We start from the raw sequence: 13,043 nt of genomic DNA, 5'->3' as shown, positions 1-13,043 counted from the left end.
GCCGCCGTATAAGGTGGTGCTCCCTCGTGCAAAAGTTCTTGCGCTTGCTACCTATCTCCGCCACTTCTTATCCTTTCTTCTTATCTCCACCTTCTTCATCCCGTACAAACTTCACTCAACACCTTCTCCCCGTCTCTTAACTCCGTAAGATCAACGCCCGTCAATCTCTACTCCCCTTTCCTTCAACCATTTTCAAAATAAAAAGGAAGATCGTAAACCGCGATTAACGAAAAGAAGAAAAATATTGATCCTCGAAACGAAGTTTACCGGCCAATTTGGCTGCTTCGTGGTCTATAATAAGCGTAATCGTGTATGAGGTCACAATGTGTCTTGGACAGACGGTGTTGTTTCACGGGAAACTCTGCTTGAATATTAAAGGTTTCATTAATTCTACTTGTTATTTCCAGGCATGGAAAATAGTGGAACACAAGAGAAAGAAGGAACGCAAGATGCAAGAGAAGGTAGAACGCGAAAGGCAAGATAGAATAAAGAACGCTCAAGAAAGCGCGAAAGCTTTTCAAGAAAACTTTCGTACTTTCCAAGCAGATCCAACCGGAAGCGCTCCTGCTGGAATGCCCGATTTCAGTAAATTCTTAGACGACGCTGAGATTGTACAATCTCTAATGGTAAACTGTTGTGGGTTTTTTAAAAGTATTTTTATACATTTTTTTTTTCTAATTTTATCATTTTGCTTTCACAGGAGCCGGAAATAGCAGAGTTCTGTAAAGAGATCTCCTCGAATCCAGCGTCCATCTTGAAGTACCAGAGGAATCCAAAGATCATGGCGTTTATCAACAAGATGGCTTCGAAATTTGGTGGTGCTGGTATTCCTGGTATGCCAGGTGGGATGCCGAATTTCCCGAGTACCGATGGTGCAGCACCACCGCCACCACCACCACCACCACCCTCTACCGAACAATCAGACGTTGGCCTTGATTGAGTCGTTGTTCGTTCATGAAATTCCTTCTCGTTTTATCCTCGTACGATACTCTGCTAATTCGTTCTATAGCGATATCTTCTACCGAGGAAATGAATTTCATTATAAATTGAAGCGATTTCAATAAATATATCATATAGTGCTGTATAAATATCAACAGTTCTTATTCACCGGCAGAACACTCGTAAATAAATATATACAAAAGAGAAATGTTACGCGGTTTAACGATAATAATCACATAGTTCTGCTTGAGAAAAATAAAAAACCTAACCTCGATGGCTAATAGTTAAAACGTACTATCTGCATGACTTGCACAATAAATAAATTCCTACCTGTTTATTTCTTACAAACGATAATATTGCACGTAAAATGAAGAAAAAGAAGGTACTGTACTCTTAGGGATAATCGTTACCCGTTATTCCATCAAGTAACAACTCGACGTCTATAAATTCTCTTCTTACATTTTCACTTATTTAGACTTTCATTTTTTACAGATTTTTTCAAGCTTTGGAAATAATTCCCTTGACTAAACTATAACTGACCATGGAACGATCTAAAGGATATCTATAATAAATGAATAGAAAGAATTCTGATTCTAGAAAGAAGAGTGAAAAGCGCGTAACGAAACGATCGTGCAACTCTGGTTGGATATTTCCCGTCGAATCATTCCAACGACCCAGATCGTACGTCATTTTACCGTGCTACGTTCTTCTGATTTTGAGCATGTGCAAGTTCGGATGCCATGGCACTTTCCTGAATGTCGACGTCTTCGTCTCGTCAGGTGATAGAACCTCCTTGTCAGCCTCGGTTACCGGTGTCTCCAACAATCTGAGCCCAGTGATACCAGTGTCGTAGCTAAACATTCTACGATGTCGTTTCACTTCTAGATCATCGGTGTTCCAATTTCTTGTGCCTGGATCACTGACCACGCGCCGGTGCTTCTTTTGATGACGACGATGATGATGATGATGATGATGATTGCGATGAAGATGATGATGATGATGATGATGATGATGGTGATGACGTTGCAACTTTCTTCTGGACGATTGTAGAGCGTGCTCCAAGTTGGAGAGATCCATAAGAGCTGGTTCGATGCGAAACAAAGAATTCGGGTCGAAGTAGAGCCGATTGTCGACGAAAGGAACGAAATGCACCGAATTCGGGCTGAACAATCTCTTCGGGGTTCTCTGGATCGTGGATGACCATTCGTTACCCTTGCGTAGATTTATGGTTACCTTCCTGCGACAATAGGAGCGGTGCGATCTCGGCTGCAATCTGAAGAAGAAATAATTTCATCAGGTATCACATTGGTACGGATTAAAAGTGATATATACAAACCTAGAGAAACATGGGCGCAGCGTTCTGTGTCGTCAGTTGAGCGGATGTTCACCTCTCGGCATTCTATAACATTTATTCCATGCTTCTAGCAGCAACACGCAACTATGGAACCGGTAGAAGATCAATAAAGGAAGACCGATCCTGGATATAACTCCCCAGGCGAGGACTCCGAAGAATCTCAACTGGAGCTCTTGCGAGATCCAATTCTGGGTGATCACAGTGTCGAACGCCCAGAGAACGGAATTGCTGAACAACAGGAAAGTGATCACTTGCCTGGCAGGTTTTGCTATTATCTGGAAACGGGTTATACAGGATCTCTTCGAGGCTTCTGCTATTAAGGTACTTTGAGCGAAAGACTGGACCAGTTGCAAGATGGACGCAGCTAGCAACATGATGTATCTTCCTCGAGTCTCGTTGCTCACGTCCTCGAGAAGAGCCAAGGAACACGCGGAAACGACGATGGTGAAAATGGAGTATAGTTGAACTCCGAACAGAGCTACATTCGACAGCAGGCTGTCCAATGCTGCCGGTGCTCTGCTCACCACGGACATCTGACGTACTTGAACGAGACCACTGGCGGTCATCAAGGTGCTCAGGGTTAAAATGCTGGTCAGAGTACCGCAGGTCAGCCAGGATAACGTGGCCGAAGGGAAGTGTTCGTCTTCTCTGACGACGAGGAAGATCAGTATGACTACTATGCCAGCAACCATGCAGAGTATGCCGAGGAATAAACCTTTGCTGGAACCGTCGCAGCCAACTTTGGTGTGACTAGCCAGATCCTTGCTGCCATGGAACTTCTGTTTATGCACCAGACGACTCCTCCCGACATTTTGACCCATCACGAAAGTCACAGCAGCAGCGATCAAACTGAAAATCAAACAGGATAGTTTTAGAAACTGTAAGAATTATTAACATTGCGAGATACGTACCTGAATTGCACTATAAACGGATAGAGAAACGGCATACTAGATGTCCATAATTGACCCAGGGTATTTGTGTTCAAGCATTCCTGTAAGGCGATCACTTGATCGATCTGTTCATTCGAAATTGGTTGATACGGTTGGTAGACGTCCTTTTCGCTCGAAGAATGATCTGAAATGTAAACGTATAGTTTGTTGAAAATATATGCTGTTAAAAGTTGAAAGGGAAACGAACCTATCAAATCTCGAGTATGTCTTATCAGTGATTCTGGGAAGCCACGGAGATTCAAGGGTGAAACGGAGTTGTGCAAACCTCGCTGCGCCAGGTGAACGAAGTACGTCCACTCTTGAGCAGAATCCCAAATGACTAAACGAACCCATACTGCGATATTCGTTGCTGCCAGATGGATGAATCCGAACCTTGCTGCTAATCCAAATCGTTCTACGAGTACCTGTATGTACAATTAATACACAATCAATCATTTATACCTCAGCTAAATATGAGAGTCTGAAAAATTGAAAATCAACCCACCTGCGAATTAACGAATAGGAAATGCATTTGCAGGAAGGTGAAGAGACCGTGAAGTACCGGATGCACGAAAACAACGTCGCTCAAGCATTCAGCGCCTTGCATCATCGAATGCATCGCCATTTCCAAACCGTTGAAGACGAGGGTCGCTAAACCAAAGACTGCAGGAATACCGACTGTTACTTTTCAATACCCATAAGATAAATAATACTACAGGAGAAACTTACGTAGCGCTCCGACACGTATGTAAAAACTCGTCGGTGCTGTTCTAGATCGCGAGATGTGAGCGCGTTTCAATGATCCGAACCTGGTTAAGGACGCTCCACCGAGTTCCGCGTCGTCGACACCGGCCGCACCGGTACCAAGACTTCCACAGCTGTCCACCAACACCCAAATATAGATACTGATGATCACCGCTATGCTTCCAACGTATAGGTACATCAGAAACACTCCCTGGAAAATGATCCATCATTTTCATTCGAATGAAAAACTCGATGAAATTGTAAATGAAATAAGAGCGTAGATCTACGGTCTTGGTTCGTAATTCAGAATCACCACCAGGTGTACCAGATACTTGAATTACCTTGAAAATCGTAGCTTTGATTCCTGGAATTACTGTTACCGTGACCCAACAGCATCACGACTCAACTTGATCCATAATACCAGGGAAAATGTGGAGGCATAATTACGAATGCCGTTCGAGAGGAAGTGAAACGATCGGGATACCGTCAGCTGTTTGCTTTTCTTACCTTTCAGAGATCTTTCACGGTCAACGTTGATGTATCACTGTGTTTTAACATAATGGATGTTACACTCGCGACCATATGTCGCTTAATGGAACGAATGCAATTAGTTCTGAATTTTGTCTGATCGGTAGTGATGAGATTCGTGATTGAAGAGTTTACAGGAAAGATTATCGTATTTGCATACATTTTAACCATTTCACACTGTATAATCATAAAAATGATTATTAAAAGAAACTCGAATTAATCATCAGGCTGAAACTTCTTCGTGTTCCACATAAATCTTATTTTCCATTCGTATAATTTTAACATGCCACGAGCTACTTGGAAATCATCTGTGGTATATAAATTGAATATTATTGTTAGAAACTACTGAACATTTAATTTATAGTTCTGTTGCGAACGCAGTTGTTCAAAGTGCAACCTAGGTGCATTCTCGGTCTGAATTGCGCATCTGTGAGTTCTTGTACCGTTATTTAACACGGAAATTTTGAAAAAAATGTACGACGATCGTAAAGTTCATCGTCACAGAGCGGAAAAGAAAATGATTTTTACGTTGGTCAGACGGAGCACGCGAAAATTAAAGAGCACGATGCACGTGCTACCTCTATGCATTTTGCAACGTTCAACTGATTGCGATAGCCGTTCCCCGACGAGTGCTCGATGAAATATTGCCGAACGTGTTACCAGACATCCTTTTGACTAGAATATTCGCAATGTTTTACAGGCCGAACACCTTCTGGCGTCATGTTTTTATCTCTGAAGAGAGAAACTTTTTAAGCTCGACAAATACGACTATGGTGAGTCAGCAAATTGAATTACTGATCTGTTTTTGTTGAAAGTAATGCAGAGAAAATTGTTTCGAAAATTTTAGATCTAGAAGAAATTTGAAGATCTCTCGACTTACTTGCAAACTTAGAAGAGGAACAGGTGTATCCATCACCTCTGCCAAGCACAGAGCGATCATCATCACGATGATAAGTTGACCGTAGACATTCGATAGAACGATCCATAGCTGCGAACTGTAAGTAAAATCGTAAAAGTATATTACAAATTACTTTATCTAGAGATTCAGTCGACCAAAACAAAACAATTCTAGTTTTAATTTACGGAACACGCGAATTGAAAGCTCGCGCGATATCGTAATTCCGATTTCTCTTATAGATTTAACATGGGTATCGGTTTCTCCGATCATTGATCTCTGACCCTGTGATCGACTTGCAAGAAATGGTCAAAATTGATAATCTAGATTTTCAGTTAAAAGGTCAGAAAAATTCTTCGCTCTAATTACATAAATTAGCCAAAATTAGTCTTACAAGGGCTCAGAATGGTCCAGTAGATCGTTCGTAGAGCGTGTCTTAGATAAAATCCTAGAGACCAGAGACCTAGAAGGGACCGAGGTTCTCGTTGTCTCGACGGTAGTACCCTCGGTTTCAGGGTTTCTTTCACCCCTGTTAGGGGCACCCCCAGGTGCACCCTCCACCGTGCCACCCGTTGTGCTTCCCGTCTCGTTCAGGCTGTCCTTGTCGTTCTGTTCATTGCTGGCTGCAACATTTTTAAAGTCTTTCAAACGAATCATTTGCGAACAATTGTACATAGAAAAACAAAAAACTCGTCTTAATTAACTCCACTCTCTTTGGCCTTTTGGGTCAGTGGAGTGACACGCGTAACTTTCGCTACAAGAATTCGTACCTCCGCGGATTCGGTAGAAAGATTTCGATAATTTATAGCCAGCTTTAACGGAACAAATCGAAATTACGGGTGAAGAAAATGTTGGAGAAAACAAAGTTTAGAAAACGGGATTGCGATGGACCGAACGTATAATAAATCTCTCAGCAGAGATTCTTTTATTCAAAGACCATGATCCCTCAATTAGCGATTATGATCCCTCTAATAACAATAGGAGTAATTTCTTCGAAAGTCTATATGTATTCTTTTTATTTTTTTTTTTTCCGCCTACACGAGATACGAAAATGAGTTGAATAACTGATAATTAACGAGAGCGCGTTACCGTGTAATTAATTCCAGGGAAAATTTTACGTCTATCTCGACAGATAACAGTTCTACTCGATTAAATATAATCAAACGATTCGGAATTAGCCTCGAGATGATTTAATTGAATGACGCACCGAAAATTAGATTAATCGTTCAATATTTTCACTTTCCTCCCGTTTCAATATTTATGAAAGGAACTCGAGAAACCTGCGCTCGATCGACGAGAATCGCTAATCTCGAACCTATTCAAATTCCTCGAAGATCTGAAAAATGATATTAAAGATGGACGTATCTGAAATCCCGTGAAATGAAAAACGATCCACGATGACTTTTCTCAACAAGGTTCGCGGTGATCCATTACAAATGGACAGCCATGGCTGCCGAGCGATGACCGGTTTTAATAAGCCTTTTCAAAGGGTAAAAGATGTTCCGTTATTTTCTAGTACCATCGCTTTGTGTCTGTCAAGGGGATATAATATTAATTGCAAAATCAATTCATGTGTCATTTTGAATATGAATTATGGGCGCATCATTTATAAAACGTCATTAATGATGCAAGAAGGGATGTTACGTGATTTGTTTAGCGATTTTAATATAAAATTGATATATATATTTCAAGTGAAATTTCTGATCCGGTTGGTAGGAAATTGGGTCGCGGCGAATTTCAGCTGTTGCGGTTTACCGTCATTACGTTGTTGAAGAATTGCAGAAAAAGCAAGTAGAAACTCGTCTGTCAGCTGGTAGAAGGATTCGAGAGATTCGCGTTCTTCCTGTTCTTGCAAAAAGATCAATCTGAACTTTTATTCGTAATCGTAGCTATAAATCACACGCCAATTATTTATAACGAATCATCGACGATTCACGATTAATATTAAATTGTATATAAGAAATTGATCGTTTGGTATACGATAACGATATTCAAGGTTTACCTCGTTTATACGTTTTTTGTCAAAAGAAGACGATAGCGTTGACGGGTACCCTCGAAACACCGTCCATGATGAAGAATCGACAACTTTTCTGAAGAGATAACAAGGAAGAAACGCTCCGGACACTATCGCGAAACAGAATGCCAAGTAACCCAGAAGAGAACATCTTCCAGTGGATACAAAATGATGGTGGTGGCGATGATGGTGGTGGTGGTCACCATGATGTGCATGATTATGTCGATGATGATAATGAAGATGACCAGGAGGACGATGATGATGTTCGTTTCTTTTAGCTTCGTTCAGCTTACGTTGCTTTTATTTTCACGTCGAAGAAGACTGAAATCTTTTTTTTTTATGGAATTGGAAAACGACCTGGAAACCATTTTTTCTTTGAAATTTCAGAAGAAGTTAATTACTTTCCTAAAGTTAGATTGCAACTTTTATTTTATTGCAATGTAGGAAAACTAGAGAAAATTAGCTATTTCGCAATTTCAGAGGACACTTTGCGATTTTGCAAATCGCGATTAACACTAGATTGCCGGATAAATAGATTTTTGGAATGGGAAGGAAAGGAATTAGTTAAAAACCAACATGTTTTTAAAAAAAATAATTTAAGCAATAAAATCGTAAATGAGTCAAATTGACTCGCTCCGGCAATCTGGTGTTAATAGTTCGTCTTGTAGAGCGTGGCTAGGTAATTAGATAACTTATTACGGCATTATTATTAACCGAGCTACTCGTGCCACGCTACCAGAACGAGGGAAAAAAAATACACTGCAACCACCTGTCGCATCAATTATATCGTCCCTCTCTAATTCACGCTAATATGTCTGTGCGATAATTTTTCAAAGCCTGGCGAGTACCTTGTACGAGTACATCGCATAAATCTGCAAAATTAATAGCCAAGAGGAGACTTGAAATTAATGTATTGTAAATAAGTGTATAATGAAACATTAGAATTTAGAATTTAGAATTTCATCATAATGATAGATAGGGGTACTACATCATATCAAAGGTGATAAAGATAGATCATTACCACGATCCTAAAAAGTTTAAATCGGTCATTTAATCTTCATCTTCTCCAACGTGTTTATTTTTTTAGCTGATTTTAATCATTGCAGATTACGTTTGTTTTTTCTTGTTTTTTTTTTTTTTTTCTAAAAGGATAACGACAACTCTGTCCCTGCACAGCTGCATACTTCTTTTGATACTTCAGCCATGCGAGACTAATCGCCTCATTTTACGGCACATGAAACTAAACGGCTCCTTTACCGTAGCAGAAAATGATGACTGTAGTCTTCTAATTTGATATTCCTTCGATTAATCTTTGGAATCCCATCGAAAAATGATCATTTGATTTTCGGGGCAAAGTGGTTGTAGTTAGATAAGTAAAACTATCTCTTAAAAATGACAATGCTATCTCTAACATCTTTTATAGCGATCTGACGTTCATTCGAAATAGACACACGCCATATGGGCAGTGAGAAGTTGAACAAAATCCTGTGTAACATTTACCATGATATTAAACGGTATTCTTGATCTTGACAAGCATCGCGTATCAAATGCCAAGCGTTTAACTGCGCTTTAAAGTGCAAACGATTATTAACGGAAAGAAAACAGACGTTAATCGCGGTACAGAATTAAAGTCTTTTTATCTTTTCAACGAGCCTGGGTAAACATATGTTCGCGAAAAACTATCAACGCAAAATATACGTGAAAAAAAATGTATGTATACACCTCGTAAGAATTTCACGTGCGACTTGGTTAGAAACTCTTTATTGAATAATTCATTCGTACCTCTGTGTTCAACGATGCATCGATAACAAATCAATGTGTAATTTATAGTAGAAAGAATTCAACCGCTACTGGTTATTTCCGTGAAAAATGTACTTTCCTTCTTGTAGAAGAATTTCTCTTCAAAATTATCGCGACAGATAATTCATCTAACGCGGGACAATAAAAAAAGCAATCGTTAATTACGAAAGCCAAAACTTGATCTCAGATTGATCTCACTTCGATGATTAATGATTTCGTTGATAGCAGGTATGAAACGGAGTGCAAAGTGGAACGTGAAAGTAAAGGGTCATCGAAGACAAAACCTATGATATCGCGTTGAGGCACAGAGAACGGATTCAAAAGACCCGACGACTTTTCTCCACTTTCTTTTCCATGAAACGAAATGCGCGTCGTTCAGTTTTGCGTCATTAACGATATAAACGACACAGAAAGACATTTGCTCGTCATGCGAGATCGTGATCGTGATCCGTGACCCAGATCCATCGGTGAATCTTTTTCAAACGGATCCACAAACTTGTACATATTATTTTCCTTGAAATACGAAAGAAAGTCACGTGCTTGGAAAAGTTATCAACGATAAAATCTCACTTTTCTCGAAGTTATAAAAACTCTTGATTCCGCGTTTAAATTCAATAATAATACCGGAAGTAGTTATCTCATATTTTCCATGAAGAATCAAGAGATCCATGATACTGAACGTAAAGCTTTTACACCGTGAAAGAGAGGAAACAAAACGAGAGGCAGAAAAACAGCGAAAGTTGATGTCTATTCATTCCCACAAAATACGATAAAAAGTAATTGAGCTGTGAGATTCATGAGAGCCGTTTAACGTTTCCGTATACGATATTCATTCAACTAGCAACATTTCTACGTAAATCCTTGATCGTAAGATGTAATATAGATATATAAAATTAATTTTCCAAATTTTTAAGTAACTCCGAGGTAAGGAGGGCAGTGAACGTTCTCCACACCTTCGGACTAAATCCTGAACAGTCGGGCCAGCCAATTGCAATACCGTTATTCGATGAAACGAATTAGATATTAGCAGTGACTGCAGAGGAATATTGGTCAAGTCGACTAATAAAGACACGTCGCACGTAGCCAGACAAAGGCTCGACAAAGCACACCACGTCGTATCTACCGCTAGGCTGCTTCTTTTCGTACGATACCGTACGATGGCTAACGAGCAACTTGCATACAAATTCCAGACGTCTTAATAAACGAAACCGTGTCGCGTGTGAAGGATATTTCATCATCCACTCCATAATGAAAATCTTTTATAGTAATTACTCTCTTTAATTAATAATCAAACGATCTCTCTCACCCTTCTTCTCCTTCACCAAAGATGTAGAAATAGTGGAAGTATCATCGGGCACATCAATCGCTCTCTCTTCTTTACCAGTGAGAATTTCACTGAAACTACCCTTAGATTCGTCCTTAGATTTCGATATCTCCTCAGTTTTATTATACTCGATGGTACTCTGATCGTCGACCTGTTTCCATTCGGACGTCTCCTTATTGTCTACCTCCCCGGTGAACTCTTCGAGGCCAGGAATGTCACGGATATCGGGTACCAAGGTCTCCTCGTCTTCCTCCCTGATCCTCCATTTCGCTCTCTGACGATGTTCCTTGGTATCGTTCTCCCGAGCAGCTATTTCACTCACGGAATCGACCACCTCTTCGACCAATTCCTCTTCCTGGAGCATGTACTCTCTTCTTTCGTTCGGATTCTGATAAACTCGGTAAGGTCCGACTAGACCAACGATTCCTCGAGGCATGGAAACGGATCGTGGTAATTGATCGTGATCTCCAGGATGATTCGTGTACATTTCACCGTGAGTAAATAATCGTCGTGGTTCCGGGAGCTGTTTCGAAGCGATTTGCAACCACTTTCTCAATTCCTCTTGTCGCGAACAAGTCTTCTCTTCGGAGGAGCCTTCCTTGATGGGCTGAAGGCTTCTTCTCTCGAAGAAGCCGCCGGTTTCCGATGGTAAACGAACCTTCTTAGGCTTCCTTACCACGCTGTAAAGAGGATCTTCATCTTCTACCTCTTCAGCCGTCGGTTTATCTCCTCTTTTATCGCTCTTCACCGCGCTGATCACCACCACCTTCCTTTTTACACCTACGGGTAAATCGTTCCTAGGTACCACACGTTCGTTGCTGTCCAACACGCTGTAAATCGGCTCGCGAGTCGCCGTCTGGATCCACCTAGGTCGGTTCCTTCGCCTGGCAGAGGATCGAAGCTTCCCTGGGTCAACCGTAGGTGTTTTTCGTTCTACGCTCGCAATCGGTATGTCCGTCAGTTCGGCCACCATTGTCGGATGCGACGATTACGATCTAGGTGATTGGGTCCGCCGGATGTCACGATCAATGCGTGACGAACATATTCGAAGACGGTGGATCGGTAATTGGAAGATTTAGATACTAAACGTGTCGATAAGCTCTAACTTCAACCACGAGATTAATTTACATTGTTTCTTCTTCCCAAGAGTTCCTCCACCGAACGGGTTGCACACCCGATCGACCACAAAAGGCAAATGTCGTTTCTTGGCTTTGGTTTAACCAGAAACAATTCTTCGTCGACGTGGAGGTGGCTGGAGGTCGATCGTATGGATCTGGCTCTCGTTCGTGACCAGGATGACGAAAAAGGTTTCACATCCATCGTGGCTTTTTACTTAAAATTTACTTCGATTTTCTTTTAAATTCCCAAAAAGATTTTCTCGTTTCATTTGCAAATGGTGAATAAAGTATCGAATCATCCGGTGCCTTATGTTTGTAATGTCGCTACGGTAATACTAATCTAAACGCAGAGATTTGTCTGTACGATTTACGTTTCATTATCAATGTTCATTCGTGGTCGTTTGACATATGCATCAGGAGGTGTTTCACCTTGGGCAAGAACCAACTGTTGTCATCGGAAAATTGCGGATAGTAGCAAAGGACCGTTAACTTTGAAGAAGGAAGATCGTAAAGGTGGAAGCATGCTTTTCTCTCGCGTGAGAACACCGTACGCTTCCAAGCCCTTTTATTATCCGAGACGAAGACGCGCGTCTCCAACAGGTGTTAGAGGTCGAAGCGTTCTGCTGCTCGATAATAATCGTTGCCTCGTACCATGGCAAATTCTTACACGTTTATCTTTAGGCGAATAGTTGAACACACGATATACCGCTAGAAAAATTGGTAAATGTCAACCTTTGGAGAAACTCGCGTCAGTTGCATAGGGGAAATTATAGTGCGTCAATTAGTTGATCGGAGGAAATTAGGGAGCCTATTGTTATATGTCGATCTTTATCCAAAAGTAAAGGCTAGAATAATTGGTAAACGTCAACCTTTGGAGAAACTCGCGTCAGTTGCATAGAGGGAATTATAGTGCGTCAATTAATTAACCACCTAGATCGGAGGAAATTAGGGAGCCTATTGTTATACGTCGATCATTATCCAAAAGTAAACGCTAGAATAATTGGTAAACGTCAACCCTTGGAGAAACTCGCGTCAGTTGCATAGGGGGAATTATCGAGCGCCATTAGTTGATCGGAGGAAATTAGGGAGCGCGCTATTGTTATACGTCGATCATTATCCAAAAGTAAACGCGTGTAATTCAATTAAAAACGTGTAACAGAGAGATTTAATCGCACGGTACTTACAACTATTGAAATCACACCGTGACTCTGAGCAAAGATTCGCTCTGTTAAAGACGTGGTAACTGTTATTCTCGTTTTCTATTTGATAACAAAAGCTTTTTTAGCCTCGAGATTCGGGTCGGAGTTTCTCTCTTTCTCTTTCGAATCCTCAGGAAGAAGAAAAGCGAAGAATCGGAGAATGATTCTTCGGGTAAGCGAGTACTTTAAACGAGAGTGA

At 40.8% G+C, this 13,043-nt stretch overlaps 3 protein-coding genes across 4 annotated transcripts; 1 reads left to right on the top strand and 2 right to left on the bottom strand.

The window, feature by feature from the left end:
• The first annotated feature begins 39 nt into the window (after positions 1-39).
• On the top strand, positions 40-1,053 carry LOC143305724 (uncharacterized). Its single transcript, XM_076690441.1, has 2 exons — positions 40-626; positions 701-1,053. The coding sequence occupies exons 1-2, from the start codon at positions 324-326 to the stop codon at positions 938-940; spliced, it is 543 nt and encodes a 180-aa protein (XP_076546556.1). The 5' UTR covers positions 40-323; the 3' UTR covers positions 941-1,053.
• A 6-nt stretch (positions 1,054-1,059) lies between these two features.
• LOC117611294 (uncharacterized) lies at positions 1,060-2,016 on the bottom strand. Its single transcript, XM_034339247.2, has one exon. The coding sequence runs from the start codon at positions 2,014-2,016 to the stop codon at positions 1,639-1,641; it is 378 nt and encodes a 125-aa protein (XP_034195138.2). The 3' UTR covers positions 1,060-1,638.
• Positions 2,017-2,082: 66 nt separating this feature from the next.
• LOC117611139 (proton channel OtopLc) lies at positions 2,083-11,500 on the bottom strand. 2 transcript variants are annotated; one of them, XM_034339074.2, is made up of 9 exons: positions 10,510-11,500; positions 5,784-6,012; positions 5,375-5,489; positions 3,952-4,177; positions 3,728-3,885; positions 3,431-3,647; positions 3,205-3,367; positions 2,276-3,142; positions 2,083-2,212 (listed from the first exon to the last, which is right to left on the bottom strand). In XM_034339074.2, the coding sequence occupies exons 1-8, from the start codon at positions 11,498-11,500 to the stop codon at positions 2,308-2,310; spliced, it is 2,934 nt and encodes a 977-aa protein (XP_034194965.2). In that variant the 3' UTR covers positions 2,083-2,212; positions 2,276-2,307. The 2 variants fall into 2 exon arrangements, with proteins under 2 accessions (XP_034194965.2, XP_034194959.2); XM_034339068.2 differs by having other exon boundaries at positions 3,205-3,647.
• Positions 11,501-13,043: the final 1,543 nt, after the last annotated feature.

The sequence above is a fragment of the Osmia lignaria genome, chromosome 10 (assembly GCF_051020975.1).
Source record: "Osmia lignaria lignaria isolate PbOS001 chromosome 10, iyOsmLign1, whole genome shotgun sequence".
NCBI lineage: Eukaryota > Metazoa > Arthropoda > Insecta > Hymenoptera > Megachilidae > Osmia > Osmia lignaria.
This window is presented reverse-complemented; position numbering and strand designations above follow the sequence as displayed.

Coding starts and splice junctions, on each gene's coding strand:
- LOC143305724 (XM_076690441.1), top strand. CDS start 324: ATGTGTCTTGGACAGACGGTGTTGTTTCACGGGAAACTCTGCTTGAAT. Junction 627..700: donor AGATTGTACAATCTCTAATG/GTAAACTGTTGT, acceptor TTGCTTTCACAG/GAGCCGGAAATAGCAGAGTT.
- LOC117611139 (XM_034339068.2), bottom strand. CDS start 11,500: ATGGTGGCCGAACTGACGGACATACCGATTGCGAGCGTAGAACGAAAA. Junction 3,886..3,951: donor CATACGTGTCGGAGCGCTAC/GTAAGTTTCTCC, acceptor GTATTCCTGCAG/TCTTTGGTTTAGCGACCCTC. Junction 3,648..3,727: donor TCCTATTCGTTAATTCGCAG/GTGGGTTGATTT, acceptor TTGTACATACAG/GTACTCGTAGAACGATTTGG.
- LOC117611294 (XM_034339247.2), bottom strand. CDS start 2,016: ATGGATCTCTCCAACTTGGAGCACGCTCTACAATCGTCCAGAAGAAAG.